Raw genomic sequence first — 23,697 nt, 5'->3', positions numbered from 1 at the left:
ATGGGAGTTACTCCTGAGGAGACACTAATGGGTTTGTTGTGGGAAAGACAGCAGTAAACACAAAGACGGCAACCAGCCCCCATTTTAACCCACATTATCTCTGTTCAGGGGAGAAGCCTCATTGACCACAATGGGAGTTACTTCTGAGTAGACACTAATTGGTTTGTGCAGGGATGGGAAACACACAGGAAACACCTCTTGTCAGGGGCTGGGGTGAAAGGAACACCCCTGGGCAGGGCTAGCATACCTGAGGTCAATGCGGGGGTTGGAGCACACAGCAACTATACCAGGGAGAACCTGACTTGAGGAAAAGAATCGGACTTTAAGCAGTCTCAGGAAAGCCAGCTTTTCCCTGATAAGCGCCCGGGGTGGCTGCTGACTGGCCATGACATCATGTATCCCTAACAACCTCCACACACAGCCAGTTTGGAGTAATTGCTCGCGGAAACAGGCCCCAAGTTCATCTATAGTACAAGCATGACATAATAATTTCATCTAGAACAGTCTTCCCCAACCTGGTGCCCTCCATATGTTTTGGACTACAACTCCCATCAGCTCCTGCAAGTATGGCTAATGGCCAGGAACCCTGGGAGTTGTAGTCTAAAACATCTGGAGGGCATCAGGTTCGGGAAGACTGATCTAGAATAACTGCATGCGGCTGCCTCACATTGCAATACAGAATCAGTATTCTTCTAGGAAGCAGAGTACTTCCCCATCATTGCAGGTGCGATTTCCTGTTTGCTGTAAATGTGCTACTGAACTAAGTAAGATATGGGGCTGGTACTGATACAAAAGGCAGAATGCCTCACCAAGGACCAAAAGTTCCATTTTTGCAAATTTCATGGGGGGATCCTGAAGAAGACGGACTGAACATGCGTATGTCCCGTTGTCATCCATGGTCAGCTGACTTATGGTGATGCTGCCATCATTACTGTTTGTATTGCCAGAGAAGCCCACGCGGCCTTTGTAACTTTCTATTGCATACACTTCTCCATTATCAAGTCGCTTGTTAACAAATTCTTCTTCCTAGACAAGAGAGAAAAGTGTCAATTTGAAACCATTATTGTGGCACAGATATTTGGCTTGGCATGACAGTATTCTGAGCATGAAATACTAAGGAGAAGACCCAGCCTTTCACTGTCTTTTAAATGGATATGCTGCCTTGCCACTGAAATCTGTAAAAGTTCAAATGTTCCACTGGGCTCCAGGGTTCTTTCCAGATCTATCCGAATACAAGCAGCAGCCTTAATGTCTGTCCTCCATCCTTTCTTTAGTAGATATCCTTTCTTCCCTTCCGAGGGCAGCTGGGTTGTCTCCCTTTCTGTTGTCCTTCCACCGGCAGGCAAAAACATTTTTATTCAAGCAAGGCTTTGGCATGTAAGCTGGTCTGTTGGGTTGGGTGCTGTTTTCAGTCTTTTAATCTTGTGTTGCTGTTGTTGTTTTAACCGTGTTTTAAAGTATTTGTTTTATTATTGTTTTAATTATGTTTTTATTTTAAATGTTGGCATTTATTATTGGCCACCTTAGGTGCCATTTCCTGGTAGAAAGGCAGGGTATAAATTAAATAAATTATACATGCAGAGACCCTCTTGGGCTCCTTTTCCACACCCTCTCATTCTACAGAGGCTTCTAGCTTCACTCAGTTCTCAAGGGTTGCAAATTTCACACTTGCCACTTACCGTAGGCTACAATCCTGTACCTACATACCTGGGAGTTAATCCAATTAAAGTTAATGGAATGTACTTCAGAATAGACATATATAAGATCGTATTGTTCAGTTCAAGTGCTTTTTAAGCTCTCTCCTCCTAACGGCATATATGTGCAAAAGACAAATGTGTGTGGGGGCGGGGTTACCATCACTTTTCAACCTTCTTGCATTTGTTTTTATTTGCTCTGTCTGATGGGCATTTTTATCTTCCCACACCCTTTTTTCCTTGTAGTTGTTTATATTTGGCTTTTTCCCCCTTCACATTTTAACCTTTCCTTCTGTATGGAAGAGCTTGTCACTATGATCAAGTAGAGCCTGGCTCCCCTATCCAATTCCTTCTCCTTTTCCATGATGGGGGCATCTGCTCATGGAAGTGTCCTTCATTATGCTGATGGCAAACGCAGAACTGGAGGAACTTAAAACTCCTCCCAGTTGGAAAAGCTTCACTCCATCTTGAGCCAGACCCAAACCTCTCTGAATCTGGGAGTGAGCAGAAAGAAGGAGAAGACTTGAGGGGCTCTCAAATGGATTGTCATTTCCTGCCAGAGAGCATGAGATATGAAATGTTCTCTTCCTCACAAATCACAACTCGATCTAGAAAATAGGAAAAACTACAGATTCCATCCTTCCTGGCAGGTGCATTCCTTCTAGTTACAGAAAGGGTAGGACGTCCTCTCTGCTGTTCCCAGTTACATCCACTTTCTCAAAGGCAAGCGCTTGAGAAGTGGTCAGGGGGGAAGACTTCACCCATTAGGGTTTTTCTCCCTTAGTTTTCTTTAAAAAAAAAAACCTAAAGGGATTTTTCAAGTATTCTCTAAGAAAAACTTTTAAAACCTCCAATGGACTTTCAGCAAGCTGAAGGGAGATTAGCCCATAATCTCGCCTCTTGGAAAATAGCAAGAAAGAAAGAAATCCCGCAGAAGGTATGTGGATATCATTTGTTTATTTTTTATGGGTCCCATCAGTGGGTAGGAAAGGAAGGCAAAGATACTTAGGGCACAATCCTATGCACGTTTAGTCAGGAAAAAGTCCTACAACTCCCAGCATTCCCCAGCTATGAAATTATATCCCATTTTTGATCTCATTTTTTAATCAAGTAACCTCCCTTGTGGACTGTGGAGATGCTGTAGACATCATATACCTCGACTTCAGCAAAGCTTTCGACAAAGTGCCCCATGATATCCTGATGAACAAACTAGCTCAAAGTGGGCTGGATGAAACAACGATCCGGTGGATCCACAGTTGGCTACAGAATCGGACTCAAAGAGTGCTTATCAATGGGACCTTCTCAAACTGGAGAGAGGTAATGAGTGGGGTACCGCAGGGCTCAGTCCTGGGCCCAGTGCTCTTCAACATTTGTATTAATGACTTGGAGGAGGAGGTGCAGGGAATGCTGATCAAATTTGCAGATGACACCAAATTGGGCGGGATAGCTAATACTTTGGAAGACAGAAACAAAATTCAAAGTGATCTGGATAGACTGGAGCGCTGGGCAGAAAACAACAGAATGACATTGAATAGGGATAAATGCCAAGTTCTGCACCGAGGAAAAAGAAATCAAATGCAGAGTGACAAGATGGGGGATACGTGGCTCAACAACACTACAAGCGAGAAGGATCTTGGAATTGTTGTCCATCACAAGCTGAATATGAGCCAACAATGTGATGTGGCTGCAAAAAAGGCAAATGCTCTTTTGGGTTGCATTAATAGAAGCATAGCTTCCAAATCCTGGGAAGTACTAGTTCCCCTCTACTCAGCACTGGTTAGGCCTCATCTGGAGTACTGTGTCCAGTTCTGGGCACCACACTTTAAGAAGGATGCAGACAAACTGGAGAGGGTTCAGAGGAGGGCAACAAAGATGATCAGGGGACTGGAAACAAAGCCCTATGAAGAGAGACTGAAAGAACTGGGCATGTTTAGCCTTGAGAAGAGAAGACTGAGGGGAGATATGATAGCGCTCTTCAAGTACTTGAAAGGTTGTCACAGAGAGGAAGGCCAGGATCTCTTCTCAATCATCCCAGAGTGCAGGACACGGAATAATGGGCTCAAGTGACAGGAAGCCAGAGTCCAGCTGAACATCAGGAAAAACTTCCTGACTGTTAGAGCAATACGACAATGGAACCGATTACCTGGGGAGGTGGTGGGCTCTCCCACACTGGAGGCGTTCAAGACGAGGCTGGACAGCCATCTGTCAGGGATGCTCTGACTTGGATTCCTGCACTGAGCAGGGGGTTGGACTCAATGGCCTTGTAGGCCCCTTCCAACCCTACTATTCTATGATTCTATGATTCTATATCCCAGGGAATGCTGGAAATTGTAGGACTTTTTTCTGTCTAAACATGCATAGGATTGCGCCCAAAGAGAAATAAAAGGGTTCTAAAACCAGAGTAATGTATTTCCACTGATGTGTCATCTCCAAACAATCTCCAAACAATCAAGCCTTTTCTATGGTCTCTTAAGCATCTCAGACAATGCCTGCAACTGCACAACTTTGGAGTGAGCCCCATTTTCACTCAGTGAGGCTTCTTCCATGGCCTTTATCACACAAGGCTAAAAATCCTGCACTTTACCGGGGCTTCTTCTTCTGGAATCTTTGTGGGATTAGATTGGGTCTTTTCCACGTGGCTTCTTTAAAAAAACCTAAACTTCTATGTGTTTCATTACAACACCACTAGGTGGCACTGTTGTTTTATTTGCAATAAAAGCGACTTTAAACAGTATACCCACATTGATATCAACTCCATGGTGGGTGGAAGGAACATGCCATACTTTCATCATCATGGAAAACAACGCAATAGAGCTCACAAAGAGCGGGAGGTTCCCTGGAGGAGGGCTGTGTCGTGTATAGGACCTGCAAACTTCTGTGAGTAAGCAATCTCCATAGCAGGATAAAAGCCCCATGTGAAGGAGACCCATGTCATCATGCACAGGACTGGACTATATGACTGCAACCATGGAGTAAGCCCCACTGAGCACAGGTGGACTTGATTTTCAGCAGTCACCATCCACATCATGATATTCACCTAGGCTACACTGAACTGGATGCATCTTTTTATAAGTGGAGATGTGTTCCCACATCTGGAGCCACCAGTTGTTACTCGCTAAGCATGACTGGCTGCCACTGACTGGTGTGGGATTGAGGCCAAACTCATTGTCCATGTCTGAGACTACAGCAGATGCTGGGCCTCAATCTGCCTTCTTACTCTTGCAGCCAAGGCCAAATGAACCCTTGAAAGTTCAGTCTTGGAGGGCCAAACTATACATGATAGCAGAGCTATGCAACATTGCCTTATTTATTTAAGTGTGAGCACGTGCATCCCTGATTTGGATTGGGACCATGGTGCTCTGGGAGGGCAGGATTTAAGCTTTCCTCCACCCTACTAGTTTTCATCCCGAGATTCCACCCGTATCCCCCCAAGGGGGGGGTTAAAAAGGGAAAACGTCTCCATTGACGGGTTGTCTTTTAGTAACCCCCAACGCTGCCGTGGATGTGGGTGTGAAAGAATGAAAAGGGGGCAGGGGAGAAAGCTTAAATTCCCCCTCTTGGAGGACCATGGTCCAACCTGAATCAGAGCCACTCACGCTTACACTGAGGGAAGATTTGAAGAATGTAGTTTGGCCCTAACAGAGGCCAAGAGATATTCCTCTGTTTCCTTGACACACCTGTTTCTTCAACACAGTCTTATTTTTCCCCGCAGAAACTCATGAAAATGTCATACACCATAACTGCCTACCTCTTTATTTATTTTTATCCAGGCAATGATATCTCCCATCATTCGATCAGTAACAATGGTCTGGAAGCGGCATTGTAGGGTGGCATTCTTTCCTCTTGTTGCTTCCACTTTCTTCTGAGGTGTTTCTACTGTCAAGGCATGAACAGCTGCCACAACTGAAGAGAGGAAAGGGGAGGGCAGAAAGTTCATGTTGATCTCTGTCACCTTGATTGGTAAAACTAGCAGGCACTGAAATAAATTAGATCGGACACTCTACAAAAGTACCAAGTAAGTCTGTGCTGTATCTGCAGCTTCTGCCATCTCACTTCCTTGTTTGCTCAAGGACTATTCCTATCATGAGGAAGACTTTGGAAGCCAGTCCAGACTAGGGTCATGACCACTTAGGAGAAGGGGGATATCAGGTGCTCTTGGTGTATGCCTACCAGGTCAGTTGCTGCTTTAGGAAGGATGCACAACACAGCTCTGTTGCAACCCAGCTAGCTAAGCTCGCAATAGGAGGTATGTTAAGAGGGGGAACCCACAACAGAACATTACGGTCATACAACCTGACTCTTCAGAAGTCATCCTCCTGCAGTTCTTACTTTCGAAGGCAATAACTTGGGTGTCAGCCAACAACAACCTGGATATGCTGACATGGGTGGTGGCAGTTGTAATACAACACATCTGAAGGGTGCCAGGTTGAAGAAGGCTAACAGAAGTGTAGCCAGGGATGCAGGATTATCGATTTGGAAGCATTGAACCATTCTTGGGTTTGAACAGCGCTCTTATATGGTAGGTGAGAATTTGGGCTTTAACTTGCTCATGTATTTTCCCTTTCACTCACAGTTGCACCAAAAGCCACTTCAACCTCAAGAAAATGCCTTGGAAGAATACAGCTCCTACATCCGTCAACAATGTCTCAGCTCAGGCAACAGAGATCCCAGGCATGTCTGTCACACCTAACCTAGGTTGCTCCCACACTATTGCCCTTTAGCACCATTAAGGCATTGCTTTTCCACACACAAAGAGAAGCAGCATTAAAATGGTGGTTCCACAGAGAGCTTAATACAGCACTGTTTTATCCAGCAATGCCTGTCCACATGTCTAGGGTCCTTCTCTAAGTCCCATTCATGAAAGATCCCCTGCAATTTTAGTTGTGGTTTCCTTCTTCTGGCTTCTGCCTCTAACTGATTCCTGCTCAGCCTGACCCCGGCATTATTGCCCCTTAATGAGTCATTTCTTGTTCCCCCCACAGGAGGACTTTAATTATCAGTTTTGTCTCATTTTTCTCCTTCTGTTATTGTAAAAGAGAGCTATTAAAAGAAGAAAAAGAGGAAACCAGTAATGTAAGTCTCCCCTCCTAAAGACACTGGAAAGCCTCAGTAGCATTTTGCATGTCCAACTGGACAGGCTGGCACTGCAGTTACAGTTTAAGTGGGAAAAAGTAGTCACAAATCAACTGCGAAAAATGTCAGTGGTCAACGGAAAAAAACAACGGTTGGTGTGATGGGGGGGGAATTCCATTACGGACAGACCCCCTTTTGTAAGGGTTCCTTCCAAAAAATAATTGTAAGCTCCCACCACAGGCTGATCCTCACCTGAATACTCTGACTGTCCAGCTGCTAGGGGAATTTCTAAGCTCTGTTTCCTACATCCCCTCCCTTCAGCCCAGCAATAGAAGGGAAAAAAATAAGAAGGAAGGCACTTTGGATTTACTTTAGCAAAGCCCTCAGAATAAGAAAACTTTAGAAACTTTGAAAAACTATCTTTGCAACCCAAGAGAGTATCTTAACAACCATGCAGTCTTAGAACATGGGACAAATTTTAGTAAGAAAAAATACAGCTAAACGTCAAGGTATAAAATAAGTGTATTTGGAAAGCAGAGGGGGGCAGAGAAAGCAAAGACAACAATCACAATCACACACACACACACACACAGAGAGAATGAATTGCAAATAAAAATAAATTTAGGGCACAATCCTATGCATGTTTAAACAGAAAAAAAGTCCTACAACTCCCAGGATTCCCCAGCCAACATGGCTGGCTGAGGAATGCTAAGAATTGTTGGATTTTTTTCTGTCTAAACATGCATAAGGTTGCACCCATAATCAATCTAATTTAGCTAGTACATTTTACCTACTAGACTAGACGTTTAGGTTTCAGATTGTATGTAGGGTTCATTGCAAAGCTGATCATTTGAGAGAGAACATACATAGTTCCAAGAGGCAAACTGTGAGGTAACACTTCACCTATTTATGGGAATTTAAGACTTTGGTGGAAACAGATTGTTGTTTTGACTAGTTGTAAGAGAAGCTCCATTTCTGATGTAAGTCATCTTACTAGCCAATCAGAAAATTATTCAGAGGTTACTCTCACCTCCTCAATAATTCTAAGGGGGCAATGCTATGTGGAGAGGTGGCTGCCTCCAAACTCGGAGGCAACTGTCTATCCAATGCAGGGCAGGTAGAGCACAGAGGGGATCTTCTCCTCCGCGCTCCAGCCGCCCTGCACTCATGGCTAGACGGCCAATTTTGGCTGTCTAGCTGCAGAAGTTTGGAGTGGGGGGGGAAGGCTGGACAATGCATAGGAAGCACCGTATGGGCGCTTCCACACTCCCTGCCCCTCCTTGCCCCCGGGAATGCCCCCTTTTGCCCCACTCCATGCTGCTCACCTGAGCATGGAGCCCAGCGATGATCCGCGCCACCTACGAGGCCACGGGGGAGGGGGCAGGAAGGCAGTTTTCCAGGAACTGACCTCAGAGCATGAGCTCTGAGGTCAGGTCCCAGAAACCCAACAATCCTATGGCTGTCTAGCCGCTCTCTAGCAGCCATAGGATTGCACCCTAACCTTATGTTATAAAAGTACCAGCCAGTTTATAGCAGATGAGTTATTGTGGAAAGGGGATTAACCCAAGGATGTATATTTGAGAAAAATAATAAGATATCTATCTGCCTGCCCGCTTCCAGAAAAGTATTCTAATTGTAGACACGCTAGAGGGCGCTGTTGGTCTATTCAGGATGTAGAAGTTTGTCACAGTTGGCAACACATGCGCAAAAATTGTGCGAACAAACGATGACTATTCCAGATTAAGGAACTAATGCGGAAGCACTCAGAATTTAAAGAGGCACCAGATTACCCTTCACTGTTCTCTTGCAAAAGCCTTAGTCTTTTCCCCCTTCCCCAGTGGCCCTGTAAGAGGAACAGAGCAAGCAGCCTGATACCAAGGCAGGATCTAGAACTAGAACTCCTTTCGTGTGTCAGGCATCACCATGCTGGTATTTCTGAAAAACAGAATAATTGCTGTGGTGAATACAGCACAGCATCCACTGTGTTTCTAAAGTGACTGAGTGTTGTACACAAATGCAATGGTGGGAGAAGTTGGAGGAGTTTCCTTTCCTTTTAACTGAGCTGACAGCATGTGCACCTTTGATGGTGCACAGCAACAGAGGTTTAAAAATAACTTGTATGGCAATTCAGAGCCCCACTCCAATGTACTTCCACAGTCAAAAGTAGACACACACACGCACGCACAATCACAGGGGAGGAGAACGATTGGGGGAGGGATTGCCTTTGAGCTGCCTCAGCCTCCTCCTCCTCCTCTGCTTATGTCTTTGGCATGCCAGCTGGCAAGGGACCCCCATTCACCTCTTCCATTCTTTGTGGCTCTCACACAGCTGTGCCCTGCAAAATGGCCCCTTGGCACTGCCATCAACCCCCCCCCCCACCCCCGGTTTCTCTCCTCCTTTTATTCTCTGCTTCTTCCTTGCTCTTTCCTTGGTGATGGCAGTAGAGAGGGGCCATTTTGCTGGGCAGCAACATGCAAAAGTGAGTGAGAAAGGAAGAGGGCATGGGGCAGGGGTTGAATTCTTGCCCATGAATCCCATTAAAAACAGTGCAAGGCAAGGCAGGGAATAAGAGGAGGGGAAAGACAGTGGTGGGGTGGGGAAAACTTTAAAGCTATGCCTACCTAGGTTGGAACACACGTCTCTGTAGTGCATAGAAACTGCAAGCACCATGAGAGCCCATCGCAGCAGTACTTTGGGAAACAATGGAGTACTGAGGGATATGCCAGTGAGTCAGGCATCGCAATGCCACTGATAAACCCTCATGTAGATCAGCCCCAGCTCAGCCTACTTATCCATCTATCCCACAGCAGCCACTCTCCTGCGTCTCAGGCAGAGGTCTTTCTCATCACCTCCTACCTGATCTTTCTTATTAGTAGTATTTAGTTATTTAAATGAATGTTCCAGGGACTGAACTTTGGACCCTCAGCATGCAAAGCATGTGCTCCACCCCTGAACTTTGTTCATCTGAAAAGGGAAGCAGCAGCCCTCATTTCATCTAGATCAGGGGCCAAATCTGGCCCACCTGGGGCTCCAATCTGACCCTCTGGGGCTCCCCAGATGGCCATGCCTGCTTTCCCACACCCACTGATTGTTTGGTGGTTTCATGGTTTTTGTACAATCCCCCGCTCACCCCGCATTCTAAAAGGTAGCAAGGCTTCATTAGTGGCAGTAGGAGCGTTAGAGCGCAATCCTATGGCTGCTAGACAGCGGCTAGATGGCCATAAGATTGGTCGGTTTCTGGGAACCAAGCTCAGAACCCAAGCTCCAAGGTCGGTTCCTGGAGAACCGCCTTGTAGGCAGCACGGAATGTCCCCAGGCTCCATGCTTGTAAGAGCAACATGGAGTAGGACAAAAGGGGTCATTCCCAGGGCAGGGAGGGGCGGGGAGTGCAGAAGTGCCGGTGCAATACTTCCTATGTGTCATCTGGACTCCCCAACCCCGTGCTCCAACGTCCCATGGCTAGACAGCCGAAACTGGATGTCTGGCCGTGAATGCAGGGTGGCTGGAACGCGGAGGCGATGATGCCCTCTGCGCTCCTCCCCCTGTGCATTGGATAGGCAGTTACCTCTGAGTTCAGAGGCGGCCGCCTATCTGCACAGGATTGCTAAAATAATATGCTGATAATTTTGGCCCCGCCCCCTTTGCCTTCAGCCTCACCTACCACTGAAATGTGGCCCCCAAGAGCTTCTCTGAAATTGAATTTGGCCCTCAGGCTGAAATCGGTTCCTCACCCCTAATCTAGACAAACTGGAAGGGAAGGAAGCCCTCTTCCTAATACCCTGTTATAGGTGCTAATGCTGCAGGGGAAGGGGACAGACAACAACCCATCTCCCAGTTAGGGCAACAACTGCACTAGAAAAAAGCTGCCTCTTCTCCAGCCATCCAGCAGCGTGCTCTTTCACACACCCTTTTCCCTGAGACTCACTGACCATACCGCAAGCTACTAGCAGTACAGCTATGTAATTTTAGAGCCTGGACTTAACAGCGTGATGGGGTCCCCCATTAGACAGCCATGTGTATTACCTGAGTTGTAAAGCCTGCAATGAACATTTCTCTACCTCCCACCCCACAACCACCATTTCATGCTTTATAACTCCTTCTACGTTCCCAATATGTTAAAACAACAGCAGCAACTAAACCGTCAGAACTGCAAGACAAGTGATGGAACACATGGTTTGCATGCAGAAGGTCCTGAGTTCAGTTTCCAGCATCTCCAGGTAGGGCTGGAAAAATTCCTGTCTGAAGCCCTGGAGAGCAGTTGCCAATCAGTGTCAACAATACTAGACAGACTAATGGTCTTACTCAGTATAAGGCAGCTTCCTATGTTCCTAACCCTGATTTTAAAAACATTCTGAGCATATGGAGTTTTGCATTTTAGTTATTCATCTTTTTTTATTGTGATTTTAACAAAACAAAACAAAACAAAAACAAATCGTGCAAAAAAAAGGGGGGGAACACAAGAAATTACATGCATAGAAATATCAGTCTTCCATGAAATACAACAGTCTAGAACAACAACAACAACAACAGGGGATTATGCATAAGCTTCAAGAAAAGCAGACCAACTATCTGTGTATTTATCCACTTGCTAGTGGCGCCTATATACCACCTGTTTAAATGCTGATAGCATTGTTAAGTCCTCAATCCATTGCACTATAGGAGGTGAACATTTATCCTTCTAATATTGTAATATCAGTCTTTTGGCTGTCAAGAGAGCTTGGAAAATCCATTTGCACTGACCATAAGTTAACTTCCAAGAAATGAGTAAATAGTTTAGGCGGACATGTACATCATTCAATATTAAAGAGTGGAGCTATGCATTTTAAACTCACTTAAATCATAGCACCATCATAACTACAGGAGCAAAATGGAGCGACTGCTGCCCCCACCTGCTGCTCTGTGTGGTTATGAGGCTCAGCCTTGGCTGCACCAGTGTGAGCTACAACCCTCCTAAAAACAGAAGGTACCAAAGTTAGTGCAGCCCTGAGCAAGTCTGAATTCTCTTGCATTTGTGTATGACCTAACAACACTATCAACATTTGAATGGGTGGTACATAGGCATCACTTGTGAATGCATACCTATGGCTGTCATGGACAGCCCTGAAGGGAGGGGAGAGACATCTGAGATTGTGTCTACTAAGGGTTTGCACTGCGACATTTGCTGTCTGAGGGTGCTTCCACACTAGCTGTTTTGTCTTGGAATAATTCATTCACCCAAGTATTCTGGAGCAGGCCTATAGCCAGCCTAAAAGTTTGGGGGTGGGGGGGAAATGCCAAAAACGTAGGGCGGCAGTTCATCTTGTTTGAAGGCCTTTTAAAGACAAAATTGTAACCTCTTTTTAATTATTTGTTTGTGATAAAAATTTAGGAGGGCACAGAAACTTTAGGGAGGCAGCCTAGCCCACCCCTTACTATGGGCCTGTTCTGGAGATCTAGATGACAGCGCTGCCAAACTGTTTCATTCCAGTGTCTCAGTATTTGGGGGTGGCTTGCTCTTGAATGGGCAATTAAGCTTTACAAAAGGCCTGTTCCAGGTGGAGATGAAAACTGCTAGAAGTAGTTGGTTGATATGGATCAATACAGCCACCTAAACTTTTGGACTCTCCTTTTGGTCATGGTTATAAGGACTGTCATGATAAATGCCTACACTTCAAAATTTACCTCAACACCACTAGTTACCATGGCCCTTCCCAAGGAATTGAATGTTCTTTTTTGTGACGTGGCAGTGCCCAAAATTGCAACCACATAAACAGGGCTCCATGCAACTCTGAGAACATTTCCAGTGTTTTCCTCATGAGGGTTCAAAGGATCAAAATAACTGTGTCATCGCCACCAGGCTTTGGGGTAGTTTCCTGGCCCTTGTTCTTGCCATACCTCTCAAAAGAAGAATTTACATGTGTTTTCAGCTTTTCCCATTAGCCACGCAAGGGCCTGGTGCTTTATGAGGCTCAGAACCTTAGCATTCCAAATTCTAGATCAGGCAGTGTAGTCTGTGCATGAGATGTTGGGTGAATAGATAGAATAAAACACCAAGGAGGGTAAGAAAGGATCTGTGCAGAGCTCAGTTTCATTCATGATTTGCCTCCTTCTGATCTCAGATGTCCTTTCTTCTTTCTATTTTAACAAGATCATTGAGTCATGGCAATAAAGTGCATTCTGTCCTCAAGCAGGAAATGACTACAAGAGGACAAGGTCCTCTGTTCATTGGCACGACACTTAACTGACACCTAACGCAGGCATGCATTTTATGTGGCTGGTTCTACCCACCATCCCTTTTACACCCTTGAAACTTCGTGAGGGTAAGAACAATTTGACATTGGAACCAACAGCCTCTCCCTCACTGGAGATCTTCCAGCAGAGGCTGGGTAGGCATCTGTTGGGGATGCTCTGGATTTCCTACATTCAGCAGGGGCTGGAATGCATGACCTACAAGACCCTCTCCAATTATATGATCCTCAACTGGCATGTTTACCTGCACCCTCAAGGCACCTATTCAACTTCCAGGATGGTCCTTCTATCCGAAGAGAATGCCAGCTTGCTGCCAGTGGACGGGGCTTAGACTCTCAGCAGGAGGCAAGCAAGCAAGAGTGCCCACGAGGTTTTTGTTTTTGGCAGTGTATATTATTATTATGTGAGGTAGCTCAATCGTGCCAGAGAAACTGGTTCTTCCAGGTTTCGGTTCATAATCAGGTCATAAGACCAGCCTTCAGAGGGAGAGGGAGTGTGGGAGGGAAGGAGGGAGGGAAAGAGAGAAATACCTTCAGAGAAAATGGAAGCACAAGCTGGAGAATTTCCCCCCAGAAATTTAAATGGGGGGGGAGGTGTTTAAAAACCCCATACACACCAGGAACCTATTGAAAAGCTGTGTTTGTTCTGTCACCAAGGTAACCTGGGAGCTTCTCTCACCTAATGGAGGATTTAGCTGAAATAAAGACAAGGGCTTTTGGGACCAAGGGATGGCTGACAGTGCTTCTACCTTGCTCCTACTAGCCTTGGTGTTTTTTTCTCAACAGATATACAGGCCAGAAATTAAAGCAAAACTAAGGCTGCAGTTCTGTGCATACTTACAGGGACTATGCCCCATTGAACTCATTGTGACTGATTCCTGAGTTAACATACTTAGGAGTCAGATACAAAGCTGAGAGAATATATAGCCCAAATTTGCCGTTGACCAGAGCCACATTTGCAATCAGGGGAATTCTCAGCTTTCTGGGGAATGTAGCGTAACTCATCCCTCTGGTTGTATCTTCTCTCACAGATCTCCAAAAGGGAAGTACCATGATGACTCAGTGGTAGAGGACATGCTTTCCATGCAGAAAGTCCTAGATTCAGTCCCTGACACTTCCAGTTACAAGGATTGAGTAGCAGGTGATGGGAAAGCCTGAGACATGGAGAGCGGCTGACTGACTGTTTTGGGCTAGATGGGCAGTCTGACCCGGTATAAGGCAGCTTCTGATGTTTCTCTTGAGGCATGGAAGCTAGGCCTCCTGTGTCCTTACTCATGCCACAGCACTCTGGTCAGGGCTGGCCTTACCATTAGGCAGAGTGAAGCCATTGCCTTGGGCAGCAGATGCTGGGAGGTGGCAGCAAGGAGTTGGAGAAGAGAGCTGTGGGTTCACACTGCCTGCCCTGCGCCCCCTTACCTAACCTGCTGCCTTCAGGTGTAGTGAAGGATGCTGCCCCATTGCCAGTGCTGAAGAAAGATTCAACCACCAGTCCAGTCAGTGTTTTTACATGGAATGGAAGGGGGCACCATTTTGTCGCTTGCCTCAGGCAGCAAAATGTCATGGGCTGACCCTGACTCTGGTTGACTGAAGGTTGCCCTTTTTAAGGCGAGAAAAAGTGGGCTGTAGTGGGTCCCCTACTCTTCCCAACTCTAAACTCACACATGTGACATTTGCCATGCAGCGGGGACCGATCTGGCCCTTGAGTCACATAGGAAGAAACACCACAGAAGAAACAGTCTGCAAAAGCAGAGTTGTGTACCAGCGACTCCCAGCAGTCGATGCAAGGTGACACACTAATTGGAGGCTGCAACAACCGTGGAGTTGGCAGTCTTTAATGAAGTCGTGCAGTTGACACAGTCAAGGAGGAAAGTGGGCCTGCAGCAGCAGCCACTATTGTTGATGTACTTCGGAAGGCCTGGCCTGGCTTGTGCTTCATGCATCATTTTGTTAACGGGGTTTACCTGCCTGGTTTACTTGGCAACAGGCAGGCAATGGGTTAATTTCCTCGATGCCTCCTCTTTTACCTCCTCTCTTGTACTGACATTCTGTGACTGGCTTGTAATTCCATTCCAACACTACAAGATCCTCTAGAACAAAGCATAATTGCTGCATTTTTCCTGGGCTTTGACAACTCCCTGTTTTCTTAGATGCTGCCATGCTTTCTTCTGAATCTATTGTATTCCTTTCCCTTTTCTTCCTGTGATGCTCATCACATTGCTAACCCTTGATGCTTGTTTAAAACAACAACAAACCTTCAGTTGAGCAAGCAAGAGAAAATAAGCTAGAAATCTGAAATAAGTTGGGTTTGGGGTTTGGCCATGTTTAGAAAGACAGAAGCCTGATCTAATCACTTTAAAGCCAGCAAATGCAGTGATAGGATTCCTATCAAATCCCATCAAAATAGGGATGGTGGCAGGGTGATAACCTATATATCATCATTTAAATATTACACCTGTTTTATAAAATCCACATGGAAAGGTCTAGGATTCCCCAGGAAGCAGAGGCCTGAGAAAGGCTTGCCTGTGTCTCAAAACACCTAGGGTGAAGCAGAGGCTAACTATAAGTAAAGGTAAGGGAGCTCCAACATCACTCTTTTTAAAAAAGAAAAACAGCCTTGGGAGGGAGTCATGAGGAGAGGCTGCTTAACCCTTTCCCCACCTGCTGTTCCTCTGCTCCAGATCCTCCCCATGTGTTGTCCCATTCCCACCACTATCCCTTTAGAACAGGGATGTTGAACCTCTTTCAGCCCATGGGCTGATTTCCATTTCAGAGAAACTCTTGGGGGCCACATTCCAGTGGTGGGTGGGGCCAAAGGCAAAATAGGGCAGGGCCAAAATAACATAATACCAGCAAGCTTAGCTTAAAGGTCTTACTACCTTAGGAGAGGCATTTCAGCCTTTTAGAATGCGGGAAAACTGCACAAAAGCTGGGAAACCACCAAACAATTGGTGGTTGGGGGAAAGGGTGGGGTCAAAGGAAGGGGTGTGGAAATTTGAGGGAACTGCAAAGGGCTGGATTGGGGCTCCCAGCCCTGAGATTCTACACCTCTGCTTTAGAAGCTGGAAGGATATGGTGTGAGCAGACCTGTGTGTGCCCTGCAGCACTGAAAGAGTTAAGCATTCTGTTCCCACCCCCCTCCCTGCTATGGGGAAGGGGGAAAGCGTTCTGTTACATGCATTTGCACAGGAGTGTAGTCAGCTCCTTAAGCTGCAATCCTATATACACCCTTACTGGTGAGTAAGACTTATTGACTTCAATGAGGCTTCCTTCTGAGTAGACATGTATAAGATTGCAGTGTTAGAGGGTTTTTTCAGGACAGGGCAAGTGCGAGCTTGTTTGGGCCACTTTGAGGATTAACTGGGTGATGTGGCATAGAGTAATAAGAGAGTGTAGAAAGCTCACAATAACCTTCAATGAATATCTTTTGTAAGGATATAAAACAGACTACACTTTAGTTTAAATATTTATCTGTAATACTTGAAGGAAATCCATCAGCAAGAGAAGGAGCCCAGAGTCAATAGTCTGTTTCACACAGGAAAAGGAACTGTGTAAGGAATTCAGGGCAAGTGGCTTCATGCCTAGGTAGGCCCCCAGGGCTGGAAGCAAGCTAATAGTAGGTTTAGAGATGCTTAGAGACCCATAATGCTCTCTGCTTTGGTTCAGTATTAGTTGCAATCCCTTGCGGTTGGGTCTCTTGGCTCATAAGAAGAGTCCAAAGGCCCATTGTGGGTGACTTCTTGTAGCACTCCCTCAGCACATACCATGCTAACGAGCTCTGGTATTGTTATCTTATCAGAGTCTAGGATGTGCCTGGGAGTGAAGCTATATTTATTCTAAGCCACAGGTGTCTATGCTGAGAAAATTCTGATAGTCCTGCTTCTGCCAAATATGTTACCAAGCACTGCTAAGCTATGCTGGGAAAGTGGTAGATGAACTCTAAGTAATGTTTGCACCAGTCACATTACCTCACTGCTATGCCTGAATAACATGTATGATATAAAAATCTTCTTGTAGCACAGTTCTTTGTTCAGAGTTTTTGTCTGATCCAACGATTGGGTATGCCTGTGCTCTGTGAGTACTCAATAAACGTCTCCTTGTAAGCGAACCTGAATCTGACTTATCACTTTCTCGGCCCCCCTGAATCTTGGAAGCCCATAGCTGGGGCATACAGCCTGCTGTTTCTGCTCCTGAACTATGTATTCATAGGCTGTGCATGTACAGAATCTGTATGCTTGACCAGAGACCCTTGGTCACATGGGGATCGCGGAGCACCTTGGATTGCTCTTTATTGTTCTGACTGAAACCTGGAGAGGATTCACTGCCCCACGGACATTGGAGCCACCAGCTTCCACTGGCTATAGCAGCCTTCTGCAACCTGGTGCCCTCCATATGTGTTGGACTACAACATCCCCCAGCCAGCACCTTTTTGTTGTTTTTTATGACATTTTTATCCTGCTCTTCTCCCAAGCTCAGAGCAGCATACAAGATGTCCTGCCCTTCATTTTGAACCGTATGAGGTTGTTGTGAGGATCAAAGTCTGAGAATGTGTGACTGGCCCAAAGTCACCTCATGAGTGAGTGGGGATTTTAACCTGGGCTTCACCTGCCTTTCTCTGACTCTCTAACCCAGCCTCCCTCAACCTGGTGCTCTCCACATGTCCCGGACTTCAACCCCCATCACCTCTAGGCAGCACAGTCATGGGCCATGCTGGCTAGGGATGATGAGATTTGTGGTCCGATACAACTGGAAGGCACCAGGTTGAAGGAGGCAGCTCTAACCATTATACAACACTGGTTATTTGACTATTTCAAATATTCAAATGAACTGTTTCGGTATCAAGAGTTCAACAAGTAGCTTTTAAAAGTTCTAATGACAGAACACAGTCAAAACATACTGCAGCCATCCCCCCCCCCCCACCCCCATTGTTATAACTGGAATGAAAAGAAAATGTTAAAAACTGAAAATGGGGAAATTATGTTTCATCACATGATAGCTGATCATCCCAAGCTTCTCACATGCCAGTGATCGTGTTCACTCTGATCATCACACAGTTAAGTGGTATGTACTCTCTTACATTCCAGGTGAGGTCACCACCTCTTTAAGCCAAGCCTTTGTGCCATCAGAAATTCCACAGGTGCAGCTTTCCCTGGCATGGAGTTCAGTGATGCGGAAAGCTTAGCCTGTTGAATGTCTGTGGTTTCTCTGTAGCATACTTTGTTTCATTTTCTACATATAATATTTTCATACAATGGGCCAAGCATCTGAAGCAGGGGTGCTCCTATATGCTCGAATGACGGCAAGCAGGATTGAGGCAGGCATAACCTGCCTCAGTTCCTGCTCCCAACCCACCAGCACCCGAGGGAAAAAAAACCCGGGGAAGGGGGGACGGGTCAAACCTCCACTCCCCCCATTATACTTGTGAGTGAGTGGGGAGGCAATTGTGTGGAGGGAGGCAGAGCGAGTGTGTGTGTGTGAGTGGAGAGGGGCAGAGGGGCAGTGCTGGCTCCGGGTTTTGGAGGGCCCTTGGACAAGTCACCCACAATGGGCCACCTCCCTCAATGAGTCTACCTTCTCACACCGTTGTCACCAACTTCTTTCTCATCATTGCTACCACTTGCTTGCTTGACAGGCGGAGAGCCAATGAGCAAGCAGGCAGCGGCATATCCTGCCCCTCCTCACCACCACCGCCGCCGCCGCCATTATCTGGGCCAGAATCAGACACAGGTGAACAAGCAAGTTCCAATGATAAAAAGAAGCAAGTCCAGGGGCCCTTTGTCAGTGGGCCCCTGCTGGGTTGTGGGCCCTCAGCAAGTGCCTGATCATGCCTACCCTTGATGCCAGCCCTGCAGATGGGGGCACCGCCCACCACTAGACCCACCCATGCAGCCCCTTGAGGGAATGTGGCCCTTGGGGTGGGGAAATGCTGCCCACCCCTGGAGTACACAGTACTGGGCTAGATGGACCAGTCAATGGTCTAACTGAGTATAAAGCAGCCTCATACACTCATGATCTCTCCATTAACCCAAATCAGGAGTGGGGAACTTTCCCCCCTCAAGGGCCACATTTCCTCAGAGGTAATATGTTCGGGGCCAGCAGTAGAAGGGGAGCATGCCTGTAGTGGGCAGGGCCACCCCCTTCTCTCTCTCTCTCTCTTTCTCATATAGAGTCCTAAGTAGTCAGACTTCACCTGTTAAGGGAAGCCAGTTCAGACTGTTCCTTTCCCCATGTTGACCTATTGTAAACAAATTGGGATGATTAAGTATTGCTAGAGCAGTGTGCCACAGTGGCCTTGCTACTTTTACATTTTTGTTTTTGTCTAGCTCTAGACGAACAGTCCAGTACTACTGCTGCCCATGGGGATAACCCTTAATACTGAGGACATAATTTAAAAGAAAAATTTAAAAAGGAAACATTCACAAAATGGCAAGGGCCTGGGAGGGGGTTATGTTGCTTGGCCTTGGAAACCTTGTCAAAGCTGCCCGTGAGTCGCAGATGCATCAACATTCCATGCAACACTTGCAAAAGGAATCAGCACACAGGTGGAAAAATAACATTTTCCCAATCGCAAAATATTGCGGATTGAGTACAGGGCAAATGCTATATCCCAGTAACAGAAATACTTCAAGGAAGACACCTGGGTCCTGTGCTACACATTAGTAACCACGGTGCTTTTATTGCATTACAAAACCTGAGATTTGCACTGTGAGAAATCCACAGACACTAGACAAAGTAGTCTCAGGCAGAGGAGTGCTTTCAGATGGAAGAGTCCTAGCACTAACTATCAGAAGGCACTGGGTGACTATTAGATATTTTCTTCCTTAACAGGTTTTGCATAGTAAGAAAAAAGAGAAGAAGCAGTAGGGAAACTCAGGAGGGTTACAACAAGTGGAAGATTCTGGGCTGGCCCTACCATTAGGCAGAGTGGGATGATTATCTCAGGCAGCAGATGTTGGGGGCAGTGATGGTAGCCACCTGGCTGTTCCTCCTGAACTCCTGCCTGTTCCCCTCTGTTGGAGGACAGAGCTGTGTATCCCACACAACCTGTCCTGCCCCACCTAAACCAACCTGTTGCCTCAGGTGTGATGGAAGACACTATCCCCTTGCCAGTGTTGCAGGAAGGTTCACCTGCCAGTCCAGCTGGCTTCTGTACATGGACTGAAGGGGGCACCATCTTCTCCTCCACCTATGGCAGCAAAGTGCCTAGGGCCGGCCCTTTGTCCAGACACCCATAAAATTCTGTGAATGAGGCAGCGTGACGGCTCCATAAAAGCCTCCTTGTCTGGAACACCCAAAGTAGCCCTTCTCCCTGCTGAACTCATACTTGCATACTACTAGTAGGATATTAGTGCCACTCACCTGCACTGAGTACAAACAATGTAGCCTCCTTGTTCGCCCTCATGGCATCTCCTTTGTCTCTCCCAAGCCTTTTTACAGTTGCCAAATATCCAGTTATTAAGTGAAGCTTTCTCTGACATTTGAGGAAAGGACGACCTGCCTCCCAGTTGTAGTTTGGACTATTCACCTACTTCCGTCCTGTACTTGTTTTTTCCACTCCCTTACCCTTTCACTCTTGCACACCCTCCCACCCTTCTAACAAGAATGACAGCTGTGTCACCATCAGGTGTGTATTCTTATCTTTCTCTAACTGAAGAAAACTACTCTGCCTTTTCAATTTGCCCTGCCCTCACCTAAGCAAACAAACCACCCTTCTTGATACTTGATGGCACACGGACACACAAAGGAACCAAAAAGGTATCCCAAACATCCAGGTGAACATGCTAGTACAAATACCAAGAAAGGAACCTTGCAGTAAGTGAGTAAGATGACACCAGCGCTGCATTTCATTTTTATTATTTTCTGGTGATAGTTAAAAGCTGCTCTTTAAGCTGTAGCCATTAAAAAAATCAGAACACTTTCCTTAATGCTAGGTATTATCCATGACACCCTGGTCTAATTTCTGTTCATTCTGCTAAACTGAGCTATGTGCTACAATACTCTGTTTATTCAGCACAGTTGTTACTTTGTGTACTAAACATTTTCCACTGTCTACACCCACAGTGCTGCAAATCACGGCCTTTCGGACATTTATAAGTAAAGCTCAGAAAATCACCATTCTGTTTCTGATGACCTAGCTTCTCTTTGATTTCCTCAGACAGCACCTGTAGGTGCCTAAATAGGGGCCAGTGGGTCATGTTCTCTCTCACACACCTTAGAGAGCTCACTCTTATTATTGTGTATATCAGGCGTAGGCAAGGGAGGCTGGTGGCTCTGATGTCAGTGGGTAGTGAATCCGCTCTGGGTTTCAGTCAGAACTCTAAAGGAGCTCTCCAAGCTGCTTTCTGTCACCCTCTTTTCTCTCTCTCCCTCTCTTTCTGGCACCCCCTTTTCTCACCCCTCCCTCTTTTTCCACGCTGGGGTGGGACAAATTGTTCTTGCCAGAGGTCTGAAGTGATGGCTTACAAAAGGCTTTTGAAATTAGGTGGAAGGCCACATGAAATTAGGCTGAGGGTTGCATCCAAGGGCTTTGCCAACTTGCCCATCCTGCTGTATATAAATATATTTCTGCTCCATGAAACATGTTAACATATTTTCACACAGAGGTAGTTCTATATTTGGGCCAAATGGGGCAGTGACCCTGCTTGTTGCCCATCCACTTGTGGAAGACAGATCCTCCCCACACACACAGCCAGATACATTTGCTCAAGTGCCACACATGGCCTTCTGCCCTGTCCTCTGCCCCACCAGCCTCAATGGGTACCAGCCACCGCTGCTTTCACAGTATCTACAATGCTGACATTTTGGCACACAAGCAGTCCAAGACATCACCATTACTAGAAAAATCTGAGGATGGGTCATTTCTGTATCCGTTATTGTACACACACGCACGCATGCACACACACTCACATACACACACATAACAGCCTTTCCCAACTTGGTGCCCACTAAATGTATTGGACTACAACTCCCAAAATCCCACAGCCAGCAGGTGGGAGAAATAAGTTTAAGGAAAATAAGCTTTAGCAGAAAGAGAAGTTTCGATGTGAAAGAACAGCAGATTGCCAGTAAGAATATTGCCAATGTCAGTGTGAAAGACTGTGAAAGTTTGCCTTCATATTCTTGAAATATCCTGGGGTGGCAAAGATGGATTTGCAGTGGCAACCAGGAACCTCAACAAAATGGAAATGTCTCCTTCATGAAGTCATACTATTCTCTGACTAAGGAGCAGGAGATTTGCAGTGTCATTCAGGAATATATCCATGCTTGTGTAATGCAAGCTGTATTTACCAGTCATCATATATATATATATATATATATATATATACAATTAGCAAAGGAAACCTTTTAGATAAACATGTTGCCTTAAGTGTTTTCCATGTTCACACAAGCTCGGAAATGCTAATAAATTACAGCTAAGTGCCATGCCCTTAATAGATGCATTATTTAGGCAATCTGGATATGGCATGGTATTCTATGTTATTGTAACTAGTTCCAGCATCACCACTACTGTGGAGCTGGATGGCTCTCCATGACAGAGTGGTGGACTCTCCCAGATTTTTCTTTGCTACCATGACTTCCTTATAGCAGGGAGTTCCGTACTTCAGCTTTCCTCAAGCTAAGTACAGATGTTGACTTAACTTACAGATGTTGACCAACTTAAGTATAGATGTTGACTCAATTTAAGTACAGATGTTCTGCCTACCACCAGAAATGCTGACAATTTCCGCCCGAAGGAATGCAGCCCTTGACTTAAGAGAGGGTTTCCACCCATGGTGTAATTCTGAGCTAATGACTTTTGTCTAACAAGCTAATGACCAGTATAAGACAGCTTCTTATGTTCCTAAGTTAGATACGGGGATGAACTCCTTGCATCTCTCAAAAAGGTAATGTTATTCAACATCTTGGGCTTTTCTACACAAGGCATTTATTGTGCACTCATCATTCCCTACTCATGGTTGTTTATGGGTTTTTTAGACAATGTTTGGTTAGACATAGTTTCGCTTCTGTATCTAACAAGCACTTTCGGTGAGTATTTTTAGAGCAGGGAAAATGCGGCATTTAATTGTGAAAGCGAAAGAAAGTGGGATTTTCTCTTGAGTATTTATGCTATTCAATATACCACAATGCCACCTAGAGGTTATGTAGCAGAAAAGCAAGAAATAAAATGCTTCTCGAGTAGTGCTCAGTTCTGCAACAAAACCCCAAGTACATACAATAGATTAACAGCCTTGTGTAGAAAAGCCCATAGTCTCATTCTGTAGCAGTGTATGATCGCCCAGAAAAAATGAGGCCAGGGGCAGGAGAGACTGAAAATATTAGGCAGGGAGGAAGTCCCCTTCCTTACCCTTGAAGGGACACAGCAAAGGGCCAAAACAGATATTCCTTTACATCTGTATTGAGCAGCTATGTCTTTTTAAAGAATTTTACTCTAGTGTAGCCAGAGGGCCCCTGATTTAGATCTTTAAAACCCCTTACCCCCCCTCCCCAAGAATAGGGTTCCAATCTGAATTGGGAGCCCTGCACCTACTCTAGAGTAAAAATGAAAAGAAAAAAAGATGTAGCTGCTAGATAGGGATTTAAAGTAAGATATATTTTGGGCCTAAGGCATCAGAAGAATACAAATAATAAGATTGCCCTTCATATGTTTGGCTTACTGCACAGCGGAGTGAGGTTTCTTGATTAGCAGGGATAGAGTTAAAAGCCCA

At 45.8% G+C, this 23,697-nt stretch overlaps 1 protein-coding gene across 2 annotated transcripts in view; it reads right to left on the bottom strand.

The window, feature by feature from the left end:
• Positions 1–20,524, bottom strand: part of GPA33 (glycoprotein A33) — a 34,407-nt gene extending 13,883 nt beyond the window's left edge. Inside the window, exons 1-3 of one of the 2 annotated variants that reach the window (XM_084843448.1) lie at positions 20,351–20,524; positions 5,443–5,597; positions 810–1,026 (exon numbers count right to left, since the gene is read on the bottom strand). In XM_084843448.1, coding sequence (XP_084699574.1) covers positions 810–1,026; positions 5,443–5,597; positions 20,351–20,393 — 415 coding nt within the window. In that variant the 5' untranslated portion in view covers positions 20,394–20,524. Of the gene's footprint in view, positions 1–809; positions 1,027–5,442; positions 5,598–9,388; positions 9,667–20,350 lie in introns of those variants that run through there. The other variant, XM_084843447.1, reaches the window with a different exon arrangement.
• Between the last annotated feature and the right edge of the window lie 3,173 nt (positions 20,525–23,697).

The sequence above is a fragment of the Heloderma suspectum genome, chromosome 3, assembly GCF_057233095.1.
Source record: "Heloderma suspectum isolate Gila_16-S chromosome 3, 16-S_ref, whole genome shotgun sequence".
In the NCBI taxonomy this organism is placed as follows: Eukaryota; Metazoa; Chordata; class Lepidosauria; order Squamata; family Helodermatidae; genus Heloderma; species Heloderma suspectum.
The sequence above is the reverse complement of the archived record's forward strand: the minus strand, read 5'-3'. Positions and strand labels throughout refer to the sequence as shown.